At 44.3% G+C, this 19,984-nt stretch overlaps 1 protein-coding gene across 2 annotated transcripts in view; it reads right to left on the reverse strand.

The window, feature by feature from the left end:
- Positions 1 to 10,817: 10,817 nt before the first annotated feature.
- LDAH (lipid droplet associated hydrolase) overlaps positions 10,818 to 19,984 on the reverse strand; it is a 112,763-nt gene continuing 103,596 nt past the window's right edge. For both annotated transcript variants that reach the window (XM_088162464.1, XM_014894920.2), the window contains exon 7: positions 10,818 to 13,979. In XM_088162464.1, the coding sequence (XP_088018590.1) occupies positions 13,788 to 13,979 (192 nt within the window). In that variant the 3' untranslated portion in view covers positions 10,818 to 13,787. The remainder of the gene's footprint in view (positions 13,980 to 19,984) is intronic.

Genomic DNA, 19,984 nt, shown 5'->3' on the forward strand with positions numbered 1-19,984 from the left:
TACACACATACACATTTTGGTGTGTGCCTTTGCAAAAGCCAAACTCAGAGCAGGTGTCCCCTGTCTTCCCTGGGTCAGCCTGGCCATGACCCCAAGAGGGATGGGGGATGCCCCTCTGAGACTGTGAGGCTGCCACCATCTCTGTGCCTTACCTATTCCCTCCTGGCAAGGGGGCCACATAGCCTGGCAGAGCCACAAGGGAATGTCTCCTCAGCCTCTGAGCTCTGCCTGATACACTTGGTTTGAGTAAGTGGAGCTGAAAACTTCTTCCCCAAAGGTTTTGGAAAATGTCTAGCCAAAATTGTCTTGGTGGGAATGATGACCCGAGGTGAAGGTGGAGTGGTGTCTGTGGCAGAGGGATCAGGTCGGCATCACCCTCTGGCTCTGGCAGTGGGATGGAGGTGAGGTAGGAATGCTCTTTTCTTTGAGTTAAAGGAGTTTTTCTGGCAGTCTTCAAATTGCTACCCTGGCTTTCCTGGTGGAAAAATAAGAGATCCCTGGGGGAAGGCAGGGAGTGGAGAACCTGTGTCTGGCGTGGGTTGTAATCCCTTGGTCCAGGTCTGTTTGCAGTGGGGAGAGGTTTGTGAGTCTGTTGGGGGGGACAGGAAAGAAGGAGAACCAGAGGCTAAAAGAGTCAGGTCTGCAGCAGAGCTTCTGCTCTTACAAGGATGGGAGTGGCCCTGGGAGGCCTTACCTGGAGATGCCTCGCTCCACGTGGTCGGAAGCGCTGGCACTGTTGTCTGTGTCCTGCAGGAGGTACTGGTTGGGAGTTTTGTCCCTTTCCTGCACAAAACTGCATTTCCAAGGCATACTGGGAATCCGGCATCAGGCCCACAAGTCACACAGCCATCCTGAGCATGTCTGGAGAGAAACAAACGTCCCAAGTTCCCTAGGGAAGAGCCATTTTGCTTGGGTTCTTCTCTTTCCAAATAATTTCTATAAAAGCACTAAGCTCCACTCTATCTTCCTTTGGCATCGATTTCCCAGGGAGCTGATTCCCTCCTGGGAGTGCCGGCTGCTCCCTGCTCCATTAAGGGAGCTGAATCCTCCAGGAAGAGACCTTTCCCATGCAGAGGGCTGAGTGCTACCCTCAGGGATTGCTGTATGAAGTGGGGTGCCTTGACGTGTGCTGAAAGGGCTGCAGGGTTTTAGTAACTCATAAATTACTGTGTATAAATTACACCTTTAAACCAGGGAAGCTCTTCATCCATGCCAGGGTGTGCTATGGATACTGGGAAGCATTTCTGCTGCACCTCAGTGGCTTTTGGTACCAAACCTTGGTTTCCTGGGTAGGTTGGCTTAGACCAGATATGTATTTGCACAGATTTTGTATTTGATGGTTTGTTTTTTTTCTTGTGGGCAGGGTGTTGGTGTGTAAGCATCAGTGCTTATTAGTGGTGGCAGTTTGCTTTTGGAGGAGATAAATCCCTGCTGGAAAACATGAGATTTTTCCTACATAAATCCAGTTGTCCTCCATGGCAGGGGTGCTCTGCTGGGAGGGCTGAGCCTGGCCAGGGCAGAGAGGGGGTTGCCTCAAAGAGCTCTACTGAGATCCAAATGGTTTCAAAGATCAGAAACGCCTTGGTGAGGTTCAACATCCCCTTACCCCCAAGTGCATCAGTAGGAACTAAATGTGTCCATTGAAAACAGTGACAGATCCACTGGGATAACACCCCCAGCCTCCCTCCATCCTCACCCACAGCCCCTGCTCTGCATCCTCAGGCTGTGGCAGGTGGCAGCTCAGAGGAGTAAGTGTGGTGTCCATAAGTCTCATGTACCCCCTCGATACCTGCAGAACTCCTCTGGCTTTACATCCATGCATCCAAGAGGAAAACCCATCTCCCTACCTCAGCATGAATGTAAATATATGTTAATGATGTTCCTGTCTCCAGGGGGGTGCTCAGAAATGCAGGTCGGGGGTGGGAGGAAGGATCAGGTCCATGCCATGGGTTTTCTTCCTGTCGGCATTTGGGGAGGCTGAGGTTCCTGAGTGAGTGAGGAGGGGTCAGCAGAGGGTTTGTGGATTTCCTCTGCCCTTTGGCTTTAGCACAGCTGGTTGGGGAAGGAGGTTGGCACAGCAGTACTGGAGCTGCCAGATTCCACATCAGTTATAAAGTTACCAAGCTTTGCAAGTACCTAATTTTTCAATTGCCTTTGGTTGTTTGATAGTTTTTCTCACTGCTAATACAATTTTTAAAAATGTTTTTGTTTCTTTTACCCCCTCCCCTTTCTCCAAATATTTGTGGTGAAGGTTCATGGGCAGTTCAAATCCAAGCAAGATATATATAGCTCCTGGCAGCCCCTTCTGGCTGGTGGCTCTTGTGAGCCTCTGCCAAAAAGGTGTGCTGAGACCTGCTCCTGTGGTACTGTGTCCAGTGGTAATGCCAGTGACTCCCAGTTCTTGTGGGTTTTTTCAGCCAGAGTTGCAGGGAGCAGACAGATGTCACCTGCCTCCGGTCTGGAGGTGGCTGATGGAGAGTAGGGTGACAGGTTGGGTCTTGGAACACTTCACCTCAGCCCTGATTCTGGGGCAGTGCCCACTGCTGGGGCTTTTGTCCTGAACCCCATGATGGATTTGCTGGTGCTGGGGACAAAAGCAGTGGCTCAGTTGCTGCAGTTCCATGGCCTGGATCACCACAATAGATGAGAGGGGAAGATTTGGGGAGAGTGCAGAGGCTGCTGCTGGCACCAATGCTGCCCATGGTTTCACCCATTTGGGAACCCAACCTGGCTCTCCCAGCTGTGGGCATTCCTGAACAGGGGTGTTTGGTGGGGGAGCAAACTTCCTTCCCCCGAGAGAAGCCCAGGGATGCTGGGGCCTGTGCCAAGTGCCACCTGTTCCTTTCCTGGGCAAACAACCTCTGGAGGACAAAGGGAGGGCAAAGGATGGAGCTGGATCCTCATTCTGCTTCTCTAATGAGTCAGGGGACGCAGCTCCTGCCTGGGGGATGTGTTTGAGCAGGGCAAGGCTGGAGGAGAGTGGAGCTGGGGGCTTTGGTGGGTGCCTGTACTGCTGCCCCTGAGTGAGTGTATCAGCTGCAGGGCTTGGCTGTCACATTGCTCCTTGCTCCCAAGGAGTATTTCCAGAGCAAAGGCCACCACTGCCTCCTTCATGACTCCCTGCAAGGACTGCCTCTCCATCCCCAGGCAGATTTGGAGATTGCACCAAACAGTGGGATTAGTCTTGGGCAACAGCCATCAGAGCCGTTGCAAATGTGTAGAGGTTTAGATTAAATATTCGGGGAAGAAAAGGCACAGAAAGAATTGTAAAGATCTGCCCGGGGAAGTGTAGAAGTCACCATCCCTGGAAGTGTTCAAAAACTGTGTGGATGTGGCACTTGAAGAGATAGTTTAATGGTGAATATGGTGGTGGTGTGGGGTTGATGGTAAGACTTGATATTTTCCAACCTTAATGATTACATGATTCTAAATTGGAGTGGTGGGTGTGAAAGCCTTTCCTGGGCAGGGAGGTTCTCTCAGCTGAGTTGTTGCAGCCCTGCACTGTTGGGACAACACAGGGAACTGCTTCTCTGCAGGACATCACCTTCTAATGCCAAAGGAAAGGCCCAGAAAAAATCTATTTCTGATCAGTTGCCTCTTGCCTGAGGTGATTTTTGGGCACATGTAAACTTTATAAATATGAGACTAAAGGTTGAACATGGACAAATATTAATTCAGCAGTCTCAGAGTGATTTGAATGGATAATTATAGGTTCTCAGTCTGCAGTATTTATACAACCTTTCCAGTTAAAAAAAAAAACAACAAACCCAAGCAGTTTCCATGCAGTGTGTATTCTCCTGGAGGATTTGTTTGACCTTGAGCACCATTTTTATGTGCAGGATATAATTACTAGTGAAACTAGAAATATTAAGCATTTAAAAAGGATATGTATCCATGCTTAACTGGCTCCCCCTTCTCTGACATGGGAATGTAATTGCACAGGAGTAGGGAAACTTGCAGAGTGATCTCATTTGACTGAGAAACATTGGGGCTGGGATTTGGGGAAGCCTGGCCAGCTGGGACAGGGACTAACTGGTGTGTGTGTGCCTTGTCTGGGGTTTCTTTGAGCTTGTGCTCAAGCCACTGCGTTCAGGAGCAGTCAGAAGCAAAATTAATTTATGCCCTGTCTAACCCTGGTCACCAGGGGTGGTTCTGACCTAGAAATACTTCCTAAGAATCAGAGATTTTATTTTTTTTAAGGAATAATTGCTTTTTAATTCTCCTAAAATAGAAATAGGGGGCTTGTCTAACCACGTATTCCCCTTTTTTTCCTTTCTTTTTTTTTTGGTTCTTTTTAAATATCATACTTCAAATCCAGTGATAGGAGGGAAATCAGTATCCTCTGGCAGAGAGAAAAATTCGTATGGAAAAGGTCTTGATGGAGCTTCATCCTGGCACAGCTACATTGATCCCAGTGGCCTGACTTCTGCTCAGCACTGGCAGATAGAGCCACATCCTCTTTGCCTGCTGGCTGATGGTTGGCATACCCGTGAGGAAAAGGCTGCAAAGGCACCAGTTCTGATTAAAAGCAAACCCCTTGAGCCTCTGCTCAAGTCTGAGTGCCAGCGACTCCTGTGTGTGTTTGCACCCCTGGGTTTTAACCCAGTCCTTGGGTTAAGCCCCCTCTTGCTGGGCAGTGATTTCTCCATCACACTCCCCTTGCAAAACAAACAGCTCCTTTCACAGTTTTAAGCCCTTATCCCTCCCCCCACAAAAATGGTATTTAAGGGACGGTCACCTGTGCTGGCCCCACGGAGAAGCAGACACACACACCCCCTCTGCTCTGCCAGGGGAGAGACAAGAGAGGCTGGGGCATCACTTAGGACCCCCAGGGAATGCAGGTCCCAAGGGCTACATCTGGACAAATGGAGCAGAGCACCTTGGATGCTGAGGGGATGCCATGGCTTTGCTCTCGAGCCTTAACAGGAGTTTTGCCTTGACCTTCTCTTTGTCGTGATTGTATCAATAGCAGCGTTTATAACTACATCAAAATGCATGAGACCCCTGTTAACGTGGCAGATACATCATAAATACCAGCCTAGCTCATCCTTGTGTTGGACTAAAACTGGTGGGAAATGCCATGGTTTCCTTCTGAGCATGGAGTGAGTTCTGAAATCCAAGTGCCTTCTCTTTTGTCTGTGCCAGGGAGAAAAAAAACCTCTGTGGGGCAATGGCAACAAAGCCTGGGTATTGCACAGAGGCTCTGAAATGGGGCTGTGTGCTACTGTGTTTGGCAGATGATCAGCACAAAGGGCTATCTCATGGACCTTGGTTGGGCAGTTCCCTCAAATCCTTTGCTGTGTCCCCTGTCCTGGGTGCAGCTGGAGTTGTGGGGTGAGTTTTTCTCTCTTCACATCATGCTCTGGGTAGGAGAGTGGATAGGAAAACCTGTGTGGGAAAAAGCAAGGTCTTTGAGAGCAGTGTGATTCTTTTTTAAGTCCTCATGACCAACAGATCAGTGTGTCCCACTGGCCTCAGAGCAGCTCCCTTGGCATCAAGATCCCTTTATATGGGGTCAGAATGGAGATGCAGGGTGGCAGGAGCAGAGTGTAGCAGTGTCCCCACTGTGGGAGTGTGTCCTCCACGAAGACACAGTGAGAAAAGGAGTTGGGAAGTACCTGTTCTGTGGGTTTGGTGTTGCTGGTGGTCAGGAGTCTGTGACTTTGTATGGGAGGGGGAGAGTTTTTCTGTCTTTCCTATCTTTGAATTAATGGCTGGTAAAAGAGCGAGATGTTCCACCAGGCTGGGGGGGGTGACACCTTTAATTTTGTCATAAGCTGGTATATGTCTTCCAAGTTAAAACCAGCTGCATTCAGTCCTTCTAAGATCTTTGTTCCTAGTACAGTGTGTTGTGAGGTACACAGAGGTGCCAAGATGTCTCTGGAAATCACTTATATCCTATCAGCCAATGATCTGGGCCTTCAGAAAATGCCAAATATTTGGAATTCATGCTGGTGTAACCCACTGACCAAGGAGCCCACCCAACATCTTAAAGGATGTTTTGCATCTTTGCACCTCAAGACACAAATAGCCCTGTGTCTGCTTTTCCCTTTTACTGGCTGCAGTACTCAAACAAGCCCTGAGTTTTCCATGTTGGAGTGGAGCCTGCTGTAGGTGGTGGTGGGAGGGAGCACTGACAGGCTGATGGATGCACCATGTTTGACTCTTGCTCAATGGGTGGACTAGGGTAGGAAGCTTGGGCAGCAGAGCATTTGCATGGAACTAGTATTGAAAAATCTTAAACCAAAGCCTGATCCATTCCCATCCATTGCATGGATGAAACCAGAACTCCACGCATTTTCAATGTTTTTTCAGCAGGTTTTGCTCCATTTTTCTGTCATCACCACTTAATAGTTCAGTGGTACTTTTTCTGAGCTCATTTTTCTGCTTTGATACTTGTGCTCGTGCTTTGGGTTTTCAGGACGGGGAGTATGGAGACTTGCTGTGGTGTTTGATGGGGGAAGGAAGATGAGGAAGGGAAGGCTGAGATTCAGAAGGAGGAGGTGCAGTCTGTGCCTTTGGGCAGGGGACAGAGAGGGGACAGGTCTGGCAGGGGTGACCCCAGTGGGAGGAGGGGACCTGCTCACAATGGGTCACACACTCAAGGCCCTTTCTGATGGAAGGTGGAGTGTTTGGGTCTCCCCTCCTCTTCTCGTTGTCACAACGTCAACCTGTGCTGGTGCCACCCTGGTCTCCATCATCAGAGGAATGAGACCCAGAGGCTGGGCCAAGCCTGGCCTCCCTGGGAGCTGTGGCATTGGCCTTGATCCCAGGTTTTGGGGAGATGGTAGTGTTCCCTGTGGTGTTTCATTCATTTCCTCCATCCTGACTTGATGAAGAGAGGGGAGGAGAACATCAGGGAATAAACAGGAGGCAAAGTTTAAGGCTGCTTTGCTCCCAAGCTGGTCATCCCAGGAGCTGTGTGCCAGGAACTGCTGAGCACCAAGGGGCTCACAGGAGTTCAGCCAGCAGCAGCAGTGTGAAACAGCATCCACAGGCCAGGAAAAGGGATGGTCACACAGGGAGGGGCCAGGCTTTGGTCCTTGAAGGTGTCAGAGTTAAGTGGGGATGTTGGAAGTGATCAGCTGGGATGGGGCGTTTTGTAGGAGCAGCTCATCCTCTCCTTGCCCAGGGAGGGGGGTGATCATCCTGCTTACATTCATCCCACCTGCTGTGAGTGATTTTAAAGAAAGGTCTGAGGTCCTGAGGTGCTGAAGGTCATTTGTGCAGTGCCTTTGCAAATGGAGCTCTCAGCCTGAGGAGTCAGGGGCTGTGCCCACCTGGAGTCACCAGCTCTGTCTTGCTCTGCAGCTCCCACTGGAAAAGCTGGTGGAGATGCTGCTCAAAGGAAATGGACACTTGTCTGTGCAGCACAGACCTGCTCTGCTCCTGGTGCTCCCTGTCTCAGACGAAGCAGGAGCAATGTTGATCCAGTCTGCTCAGTCCCTTTGTATCCCATCACTGTGTGCTCTGTTTCTGGAGTCAAGTCAACACTTTCTGGAGTTCCTTTGACAAAACGAGCCTCTCTGCTGGTCAGTCGTGGTTTTATTTATATGTTCTTTTCTTTGATTAGAAAGGAAAATATCAAAAAATGAAAAAAGTTTCCAATAGCTGTATTTCTAGTAGTTATGATTTTTGAAGCAATACTTGTATCTCTATGTGTGCCTCCAAACTATCCATGTATTTGTTCAGCTTTTTCAGGTCTGGGTGTGTGAAATATCTCTAAAGAAGATAGCTCTGTACGTGATGGTGTAAATGCATTGTTTGTATGTATCTAAAGTTTAAATAGATTGTACATATGGGATTGTAAATGAACTGTAAACAGCAATCTATATTTTCTTGAATATATTATATAGCAGTATATATTTGTTAAATAAATATTCTTGTATACTCTTCAATAACCTTTTTAATATTTTGTACAGATAAGTTTATTAAATATTTTATTGATAAATAGACCTCTGCAAGACTTTCTTTTGATGACTTGTGCCTGTGTCCTAAAACTAGAGGAGCCTTTGTAAACCACCTTTATTGCCTGGGCTACCTAAGGTGTTAAACCAAAAATGAAATATCCATTCATTTTAAACTGCCTTCCAGGACAGCCACAGGTATTTTCCAATAAATAAAATCACAGAACAGTGAGTGTTTGTGATGGATTTATCATGAAAATGTACGTCCTTTTTCTTCCCTGTGTTTCTGAATAGTGTTCACCTGCCGTGGCGAGAAGCTACCCAGCTCCAGCCAGCCAGCCAGGATTCCCTCCACTGATTCCATCAGCCTGGACAAGAGAAGGCTCCATGGAGACCTCATTGTGGACTTCAGTGCTTAAAGGAGATCTTACAAAAAGAGGGGAGCAACTTTTTACACAGGCAGACAGTAATTAGACAAGGGGGGATAGTTTTAAACTAAGAGAGGAGAGATTTAGATTAGATATTGGGAAATTCTTTCCTGTCAGGGTGGTGAGGCACTGGAACAGGCTGTCCACAGCAGCTGTGGATGCCCCATCTGTGGAAGTGTTCAAGGAGACACTGGACTGAGTGAGGGGCTTTAGCAGGTGCTCCTGCAATGGACATCACTCAAGTGCCCTGGAGACAGAGAGTGAAGGTAATAAGGATTTTGACTCTCTCCTACAACCCTAAGCGCACAGTACTGTGGACATTCAGGTGTGGAGTAATGCACATTTGGAGGCATGGAGGAAGTCCTCAAGGCATCAGGTATGTGTTTTAGACATAACAAAGCAAACTCAGCTTTCAAGGTCCAGAAGAAAGGTGGAGAACTGAACTGGAGTGAGGCATGGTCATTTCTATTCCCAGTGCACATTGAGCAACAGACCAAGCAGGACTCACCTTTTGATCGGAGTTCTGCATCCCCACTATTTGATGGTGACACTGGCTGAGGGGATCTTTTGGTAAAGGCTCTCTGGGGAGGGAGGCAGGATGGCATTTTCCCCCTTGTCCCCTAGCCCACTCTGTGAGCAGTTTTACAGGAAGGTGCTATTGTAACAAGCTGTTTTCAACAGAACATTGAAGGGTGAGAGCAAGTGGTTATTCACAGGCATTGCACCACATCTTCTGAAACCATTGGGAGTGGTGGGGTTTGTGTTCAATGGACATGAGTTTTTACTCCACAGCACTGCAGACTGCTCACATGATTGACAACATAAACTAAGTTTATAACTGAAGAGAAATCAAAGGCACAGCAAGGACAGAGGAGATGTCCAACGTCACACATCAATACAATAGAAAGAAATGCAAAGCCTTGGTAAATCAGGACATGATCTGAATTGAGGCTAGACCACTCTGGATGCTGAAACTCCCAAAGGTTTATTTTGAGGGTGAAAATACAAGTTCTTTCCTATAAGCACCGATGAGTTGCAGTACCCCCTGCATGATGAGAGCATGTTAGCACTTCAAAACATTTATGTTCTGTAAATGGTATTCCTGTGTCCTACAAGTTAGATTGGAACAGCTGAATACTTATCAAATTTTAAGGGTTCCTGTTAAGGAAGAGGACTAGATGAGTCTTGGCATTGGGAAAGCCTGTTTTTCCTAATTCTAAGTCATCTCATCTCATGGATTTCTCTCAATGTACAAAGCACAGTATTTCAGTCTGGGACCTTTGCTGAAGATGTTCAAAGGGGGGGAATGGGAGCGCCCCCCCCTCCCCAATTTCTTCCTTCAGTGTGAATTGGTCCAAACAGGATGGAAAAGATCTTTCAGTGTCTGAATTGCAAGCCCTGCAGTCAGGTACAGTCAGTTAGATGTTTTAAAAAACACTCTGTATTTTATTAGCTGCTGCAAACTACTTCCCTCAACACAACTATTCTCCTGCAAGCACTTTGCTGCAATAGGCAAAACCAAGGCTTGTGACTATCAGCTCAAGCACTCTGCAAGAGTTTTTAATTAAATCCCTCCCTGCCTGTCCCATCTGAGCACGAATGTTAGGCTGTTCCATAACTTCTGCATGATGCTACTGAGAGCAGCGATCGCTCCTGGCAGCTGCTTGTGCTGTTACTGCTGGATCTGCTGCCTGTGCTCAACCCCCATCAGCTGTTCCAGAAATATATATACTGTTTTAATAGTTCCTGGTCACTCACAAACGCTCTCTGGATTCTTATTTTGTAAATGTGCCAGGAAAGAGAACATTTTCCTGCAAGTGAAGAGCCTCAGAAACTTATTGTAGTTGGGAGTCTGAGCATGACCTGTGACACAGAGTAAAACAAGTCTCTTGGGTCTAGTGAGTTTATCCAAACCCAGTAATAGTCTGAGTGACTTTAAAATGATAACATTGAACATCTTGTTTAAAGTCTTTGCTGGCAATTAGCTGGACCAAAGAAAGGGATGGGGGGTGAATGCACATGTAAACCCATTTTCTGTAAAATAAATACATAAATGACCTCAGCTGCAGAGAAGAGATTATCTGCTGTGGCTCATGTATGCAATCTGTCTCCATGAGTCAAGAATCTGGTGTTTAGCTTGGAGTCCAAATCCAAATTCTTCACCATAAACACTGGGCAAGCACTCATCCAGCTTCCTGAAGGGACAAACCTCACTGATCCACACACTCTATAGCTCATTCAGAGCACAAACATGGAGCTGGAGGCAGCAAGGGGAAAGTGATTGATTATTTTGGAGGGGCTCTGGATAAAAATGCTTAAGCGAGTCAGGTGCCTACCACCCACGGATTTTCTGTGCACTTGGCAGATGTTTGCATTGCATGTGAAATTTGGGGTTTGGCAAGTATTTTTGTAGATTTTGTATGCATGAAGTAATAAAGGAGCTGAACTAGGACTAAACATGTTACCAAAACAAAGAATCAAGTTACATTTTACCATAAATTTCTTTATTTTTGTTATTGGAATTGTGTACTTTTATTAAAAGGTATTGATCTAGCAAAACACTTGCACATGAGTCAAAGTCACTGCACTAGCAGGGTTACTGGTGTGGTGAGAATCAAGCACAGATGTGAATGACAGTGAGTAGGTGCTACAGTTTACAGTCAATATATTTGTGATAGGTTTTCCAAGAATTCTTAAATAGTCTAAAATAGGCAAAACCACACTGTGTTTTCATGGTAAATTGGCACATTTGGACCACGAGCACTTTTGACACTGCACTTTGCCTGGGGTGACACCACGGGCTTCCAACGAGCTGGATTCTCACTGTGTGGGATCTGCTCCTCCTAGGAAATACAGCTGTGGAAACTAGGCCCGTGTGTTTTAGCAATGAATAGAATAGCAAATTTTCAGATCTTAGCCTTACAGTAACAGCTTCTAGGAGAAAGGTAGCAATTGAATCAATATGGTTTTGATAATACTAGAGAAAATTCTTTTTTAAGAAAATTGTAAGGCATTTTTCTGCAGTAGATCTGGTCTTCACTGACCAGACCTAATCTCAGTTTAGGTCTTAATGCAATTAGGATTTAGTATAATGGATTAACTTTTTATAAAAGGCATACACAAGTCAAGTACAAGTATTGCTAAATTAATTCCTCATACAAAGTATACGCATAATGCACTGTAAACAACTGCATCTCGTAGGTGCTTCAGTTTCCAGGCTATAGTAGCTGCTTGTCATCTTTGGTTAATGCAAGATTCCATCTGGTCTCAGGAGAGCCACTACAACAGCTGAACTCCCACAAAGTCTTTGTCGATTCCCTGACTCCACATACTTCGAAGAACAAATGTTTTGTTCAACCAGATCAATGTGCAAACCAAAACAACCAAGTGAACTGTAGTTTTTATGCTGCTGACATACAAACAGGTGCACATGTACATATATGTGTACATTAATGTATCTCCACGTATGTGCACGTCCTCCCTGGCTCTGCCCCAGGGAGCACCTCAGCCAACAGATGCAGGGAGCATCTGCCACAAGGCCATCCAACTGGGATGATGCCAACACCTGGGGGCTATCACACAGACACATACAACTATGGATTTCTACAGTGAGCACAAGGATTGTTTTGATCATGACTGAATATGGACCTGTAAAAAGATGGAAAGTCCTGTGACTCTCCAAGAAAGTCCCATGACTCTCCAATGAGCAGAATCAGTTGCATGGGTACAGTCCCCTCACTTTGAACGTGTCAGGTTCCTCCCCATGTGGCTGAAAATGTGTTGCCAACATTCCTGCCCCACTCATCAGTACCATTTCATTACATGGCAGTGTAATTGGAAAATTCACTGGCTAGTCTCAAAAGCTAAACCAGTTTCTGATACAGAGAAGGTCACTTAAATCCAGTGTGAGTCTGAAGGTTTGAAAACTAGCCCAGAATATCCAGAAACTGAACTCTATTACAACTTGTTCTAAATATTAGTGAAAGGTTCAAGGGGGGGTTAGAGAGCAGTGGAAGGGGTGTGTATAATAGTGTAAGAAAACGAAGCAATTAATTGATCTTTCTGCATCCCAGAGAACATTCTCCAATACCATTCTCACACGTATCAAAACTGGTAATAAATCATGTAAGTTAGATACTCAATGAATCATCTAAATTCATCTGTTTGCAAGGGCAGGACCTCCCCTGACTATACTCTGTAGTGTTTTGCTTATTTATAAATGTCTTTATGAACTCCACAGGGAGACTATTTCACAGGTTCATGGCTAGAAAGCTTTTCCTGATTACACTTGGCTCTGTTCCACTTACTTGCAATATTTTCATTTCTAGCTATTCCCTGTAACTTCTTTTGTTATCACAACTGGTAGGATGCTTTTTTCTATTTTTTTTCCATCTGTAAAGGAAAGGGTTCACCAAATGTGAGGAACAGGGAACTTGTCAGCACCATGCAAGAGTCTGGTTCTCAACAGTAACGTTCATGCCATGTCACGGTGCAGCTGTGGCACAGTAACAGATGTTTTCTGATGGTGAACTTACCTAATTTGTGGCTTGGCAGAAAATTTCATACTTCAGTCCTCAGAGCAAAGAACTGAAATTTAGACATGCATCAAAAGTGGTTTCATTCTTTAGAATTGCTGAGCAAGCACCGTTTTCATGGACTTCATCAGGAGAGCTAGGCCACCTAGAAATTGTTATACATGGATTCTGCAATCCATTTTAACTGTTAAATACTGGCATTTTTGACCAGTGTACTTTCCCTTCTCTACAGTCAATTGAAAAATGAAACACTTGGCCATGTTCCAGGTAAGAGATCCTTATGTATTCCCTTGCTGAGCAGCCACAGATACTTTACAGCATTTCTCATCCCCTGTGGAGTCCTGGCAGTGCCTCAAACCCCTGATGAGACTTGGAGAAACTGCACACCTGATCTACACATCTTCCCTGAACTCATCCCGAACTCAGCCTGACCACCAACCCCCTCTGACCCAGAGGAGACAAAGTCAGGGTTGTCCAGGGCCTTGGGCTGTTCTGGCTGCCGTGCACCTGGCTGACACACATGGGTGAGACACGAGGAGAGGGCCAGGCCTTTTACAGAATGCCAGGATGCATTGCCAGGATCCACCCACATTCCAACACTTCTCCAGCAGAGAGTGGGGTGGTAGTAGCTCAGGTACCATTGTACCAGCATTGTCTAGAGTGCCAGCAGACAATAAATATTCCACCCTTGCCAAGTCTTCCAGAGTCCTGAAGACTCAGGATGAAACTACGCTGAGTCAATAAAACTATACTTTGGACCAGCCAGACTCTCTTTAACTTTCTCTAAATCTCATTAGAAAACAAGCCATAATCTATAGTAAACAAACAAACAAAAATAGACAGATTCTCTCACAAAAAAAAATTTACACGTTCACAAAATAATTACATCATTTTCTTGTTGATGACTGAATTAGTGTTTATAATTTGGTCAGATCATCCTGTAGCCAGTCTGTGATCATGGCAGCCATCTCCTTACTGGCATCGAGCACGAAGGCGTGGCGGAGCCCCTTCTCACAGAGCCGGATGTCCCCGTCTGGAAAATCCATTTTGATCTCATCATAATAGTGCTGTGGACACCAGCTGTCCCCAGTTCCATAGTAAAAAATCAGCTAGAAAGAAAAGCATATAAAATAATCAGTGTGGAAAGTTACTATTGGAGCAACCAATGCAATCATTTGGAAATAAGTAATGCATCAAATCCGGAGATATACTGTGAGGAATAGCAGATTGGTATTTCTTGGTTGTTTCCAGGTCTGCAGGTATGAAGAAGACAATTAAATGCTCTGCAATTCAGTTTCCTCACCTACAAAACTGTGGAACACAATATAGGCTTAACTCTGAAAACAGAAACCTGCTGGTGAAAGCCTGGCGGACATAGTAAATTTCTTATGATGACTCAAAACATCGAGTTGTCCATGGAGTCCAGCCCCAAGCAGCCCAGCCCCAGGCACATCTTCACCTATATCAGGTTGCTCAAACCCCTGTCCAACCTGACCTTAAATGTTTTCAGGGATGGGGCATCCACCACCTCTCTGGGCAACCAGAGAGTCACCAGTGCTAGTGCCAGTGTCTCACCACCCTTATTGTAAAAACACTTCCTCCTTATAGCTAGTCTGAATTGATCCTCTTTCAGTTTTTTAAACTACTGCCCCTTGTCCTATTGCAACACACCTTGCTAAAAATTTTGTCCCATTTTTCTTATAGGCCCCTTTTAGGCACTGGAAGATGCTCTAAAGTCTCCCTGGAGCCTTCCCTTCTCCAGGCTGAACTGTCCCAGCTCTCTCTTATCCCTGTGAAATGCTGCCTGTGTGGAGTGCAGGCACCTCTCAGAGACCAACAAACAACTTTCTTCTGGGTTAAACACGGAGCTAAAATTCTGCAAAAGTCCATTTTGTTTTGATCTTGCCCAAATAACCTTGGCTGATGACATATATGGAGCAGGTGCTACCTGCCCTAGAGCCCTGCCTTACCTAAACACTGAAGTCGTAAATTCCAGGAAAATACCACATTCAGGGAAGTGTCTCTTCTCTCTGTTAGAAACAGTGAATGTCACATTTCCCCAAGTAATTTTCATCATTTTTCCCCATTTTCATCTCGACTTTGCATGCTATAGCTATGCTTTTCAATTTCTATAAAGTATATGAAGGAAAAGTTGTTTTCTGGGAGAGAGTAAAAGCATATGGATTTCAGACTGTATAAGAACAAGATTAATGAGGAGCACTCTTCATACTAAAATGTTTGAATGCAGGTACCATAAGGATGCTGACTGCTCAACATATCACACACACAGCTTGGCCCAATTCCATTATTCACATTTGTTTCATATTTCATTTCTGAACTTCAATGAATAATTGAGCAATGCTAACATAAATTAGGGGACAAGAAGTTTTCCTTTCATCACAAATATCTTCAATTCCATCATTTTTGTAGCCATGTGGAATATAAATAAATGGACCCACTGGGGTAGAGGCGGGCTAAGAGCCCAGTCTGCATTTCACAAACTATTACAAGGTTTTGTCTAACTCACTTTTCTCTTGTTGAAGTTTGCCCAAATCTTGTACATTATTGACTATTGGCTGTATCTAAAATATAGTACCTCAGTTCACAGACACTAACCCCAGTTATATTCTATTTATGTGCAAAACATAGAACATAAACCATCCCATGTTAACAAACATTGGTTTCCTTTGTTGCTCAATACTTGCTGAAAACAAGGTGTCTTGTTTGCTTCTAGCCTTCAATTCATCAATCACAAGATATCACACTAGCTAAAGTTCTTCAGAAAAGCCACTGTAAAATGTCCAGATGCATTCATGCCTTTTGGAAGCAAAACACCTGACCAAATTATGTTTAACCCTGGACTCCATTACCAACAGATACAGAAATAAAGATTATGAAACTGAGGGGGAAAAAAAGCAATGGAGCAGCTCCAGTTTAATGGATCAGTTCTAGAAATGGTTAGATTTTTCAAAAGGCAAGTCATAGAGACTCATCACGTGATCATTTAGAAAAAGATGAAAAGCCATTTACACTTACAAAGGTGGATAAAATACTTGGCTTAGTCTGCACGGACTGTGAAACGGGCTGTTCTCCAGGTAGGGTTATAAACTTGAGAACTCACAGATTTGAAAATGCCTAAATAGAAGATTTATGTGCATTCTTAGCTTGCCCCTGGTATATTTGCATTACAGTTTAATCTTTCAGTGCATGATCCAAAGGATCCTTGACTCACTCAATGCACTGACAGGATGACATTCAGCTGATGAGCTGCTATTTGATAGTATTTTTCATTTTAAATTCTGTGTGCGGTCTGAGGATTTATTTACTACATATTTCATGGTTTACAGCAGGATTTATTTTCTTTATGCTCTGCATTCCTCTGGCATGCACTACTACAGGATTCACATGGTCACATTTATTAATTTAGTTTTGCAACACCTCAGTGGCAATTTTTATCTTAATTTTGCAGGTGAGGAGCACAGAAGTTAATGTCAAACTACATTTATTAATTTGAAAGCATGTAGTGTGGAGTGAAACACCTTGAGCTGGTTTTCCAGTGTATGCAGCATTGCACAGTATTGACTGTACTCAAAGGACAGCACTCCTGGACTGCACTTGCAGGTGTTCTGAAACACTGTTTATCTGTCTGTAATATACATTTCAAGGTCTTAAATTAGATATTCAGAAAAATGAGAACAAACTGTGACTATCTATGAAGAATATTGATGACTTCACCAGGAGCCCTTTCTCTTTAAGGTTTAGATGCCTTTATCATGAACTTTTATGTCAATGGGCATTTTGCCCCTTCTGCCACAGATGAGGTAGGAGTTCTGCATCCTGTTGTCTCCTTCATTACACAACTCTTTTGGTTAATGAAAGAAGAAAAAGGAAAAGGGATGTTTTAATGAAAGATCAGCGCTGAATACTTACACAAAAGGTGTCTGAATAGAGGCCAGTGCTCCTCAACTGTGAAATGTTTGGTAATGCAACTGGTTTCAGCAGAACTTGTGTGTACAGACTGCTGGGCTTTGAGGAGGTAAACCAAACCCCAGGTATTTCACATGTAACACCTACAAGTATGCCAACAGTGTCAACACCTCTAGATTTGCTGCTTTAGGCCTCTGTTCCTTAAGGTCATGGTGTAATAGAAAGAAGCAGCACTGTCAGCTTCTGGCCAGAGGAACATGGGACACCTTCCTGCTGGTGTCACACTGGAGGTGTCCAGCACAGAAATTAATGATTTAGTTTGAAAATCTATGGTGTGTTTTTGAAGCAAATGTTCAGTTTGTCCATATTTACCATACTTTGGTTACCATACTTTGGACCACATGGAGTCCTTCCAACTGAAACTAAAGCAAAGATGCTCTTCAGGACCTTACTCAAAAAGCTCCAGTCACCAATGGACTTTTAGTCCATGGGACCATACAACTGTTGGCCAAAGTAATAATCCTCTCAGGTACCTCCACTGGGAACATCAGCTCCTCACCCCTTATTATCCATCTCTAGAAATTCCCCTCTATCATTCTGCCTCTGTTCTTAAGGTAAACATTGTAAATGACATCTGCTGAGAACAGGAACAATAAGATTTTGGAAATTTAGGTTCCATTCCAAGCAGAAAAGAGCAGAATTTTTACCAACTACTGGTATTGTTTTCCAGGCATTTGTCCACTCTTTACAGGTTTGTCTTCTTTTATCTTGTCCTTTTTTGGTCTCCAGACTGCCCTACACCACCTTTGGTTCTTTATTTCAGTTCTATTCTCCATATCTCATTATTTCCAATTCTTACTACTTCTGCTTCTTGTTCTAGTCCCACATTCTTGCCCTGCAAAGTCCAAATGTTAGTCTCCTGGGTTGTCCATGTAGTTTTGAGTCCCAATTCCAGCCCTAGTTGTTTTTTTAGAGCCTCTACTCCCAGCACTGTTCCTCAAGCATCTCTCAGAGTTATCAGTTGCTCCTGTCAAGCAGGGCTGGGTTCAGTTCAGCATAAAAACATCTACATACAGGTCACTGTACTGTGGTGTACATGTGTACCAGGCATCCCCATTTCCATCACACATTCAGGAAAGTTGGCCTTGCTTGGGTAGCTCTAATCCACCACCTCATATAGCACCAGAAGTCTTCCTCTGGCCAAAAAAACAGAGCCTTTGGTTCTTCCTGCCTCCCCCTCTCCATTTACTGCTCCCTCACTTGTTCTTTACTAGCTCAGCACGTGCCTCCTCCACACTGGAATGAGAAGCTTCCCTCTCCAAGCTAGGAATTGCTACCATGAGACAACAACGCCTTTCCCCCGAGCTTTATTTGTAGACATTGTAGAATCCTTTGGATTGAAATAAAACCAGTCAAGGTAGGACAGACACTTGTGTCATATGCAACTAAGTAAGGTTTGGGTCTGTTATAACCAACTAAGAACAGTTTTTAAACAGAAGATTTGGGGAGCTTGATTTGATGCTGCAGTTATTTTGCCTGCTTATTTCACGTGCAGGTGTTGGTGTGTGCATTCTGTCCATGTGCCCATGCCTGCACATCCAAAACTTTAACAGAAGTGTTTTTTCATTGCAAAATTGTTTTCAAAATGCTTCCTTATTACTGGATTATGAGAAAGACCAAGACTGCAATCAAGGTGTAAATTTTCCAGATGTTGGTACAGGGCCTAGGAAACCTGACAGCTACTTAACTGCTATTTGTGAAACTGAGGATCTCCTTTTGAGTAACAAAATGTATCTGCTCCTTGCCTGTGTCACACACAGACATGAATTATACAGATTTTAAAATGTCACCCTCTTTCCTAATACATAAACAGCATAATTTTAGATATATTTAAAGAAAAGTTTCCAGAATCCATCTTCCCATCTTAATTTTAACATCAGGAGCTTTGCTATTGCAGCAGGCAGGCAGGAATAATTAACAAACCATGTGTAACCAGAGGCATATGGGATCTCCATTAATGTAGGGAACACTGGCATGCACTGTATGGCCTGCATGGGTCTGTGAAGTGCATATTTTCCTGTGGATGGTGGATGGCTGTAAAGACATCCTGAGTCAGCACAACCACTGCACCAGCAATGGAAAGCTGCTGACAATTTAAGCATTCAGAAATGATGAGTCAGGCCCCCAAAATAATTAGACTAGCTTAAAAATAAACAGATTTGCAAAACAATAAATAGGAAGTTCTTTCTGTTTTTGCTGTGGGCTTAAACTTTCCAATACTTGCATTTTAAAAAGCTTTTCTGCCATGAGGGTGAGAGGATTATCTATTATTCTTTTGCAATATTGAATGGTTAGACTTCTAGGTATTCCTGACTCAGAAGGGAAATGGCAGCTACCACTGGACATGACAAAGACTTCATTATTCCTGATGCAATATCCTGTTTGCTCTGAGCGACTAAAACACGTCTTCCTTCAGGATCTGCTGTTGAGGGCAGGCTGAAGGGGCCATGGGCTGTCTTTGCCAGCCATTTCAATGCTGCATTTGAAATTGTTATGCAATTTCTAAACTTCAAGTAGCTGTAAAATAACAGCAGTATTCTTAGATTTGATGATTTACCATTAAATGGCTCAGAAGTATTTTCAGCCTTAGCTTCTGTAAAATAAAACACAAGTCCAAATAGGGCTCTGTCAGCCTTGTACCCTGTAATATGGTATGTGTACTCTGACACTGTATAATGATGGCAGCTGCTAAGTAAACATCAGAAGAATCTGAGATTTGTATCAACAGGATGTTTACATTTTAAAGAGTTTCTAAGAAAATAATAAAGATTTCCTGCAGCTGACTCCATTGGCACTTGTTACAGTATGTATGACAGTTCACAGAAATACAAATTAGAGATATTTCTTTTCTGCCTCTTCTGTAACTGTTATAGACCAGCACTGAAAAACAAATAAAAAAAGTTAAAATATATTGATTTTTTTCTATCTCTTGGGACTTTGGTACATGTTTTAACAAATTTAGAATCTTATTACACGCGCAGGCACCACTCCAGATGATGGCCAAGAGTGAAGGACTGATCTCTGTGGATATACAGGACTGGCACACATGCAATAGCAGGACTGCACCAGTGTCCTTGCTGAAATCCTTGTCTCTGATACATTCACATTTTATCAGTATTACTCCCAC

The sequence above is a fragment of the Sturnus vulgaris genome, chromosome 3 (assembly GCF_052056855.1).
Source record: "Sturnus vulgaris isolate bStuVul1 chromosome 3, bStuVul1.hap1, whole genome shotgun sequence".
Taxonomy (NCBI): Eukaryota; Metazoa; Chordata; class Aves; order Passeriformes; family Sturnidae; genus Sturnus; species Sturnus vulgaris.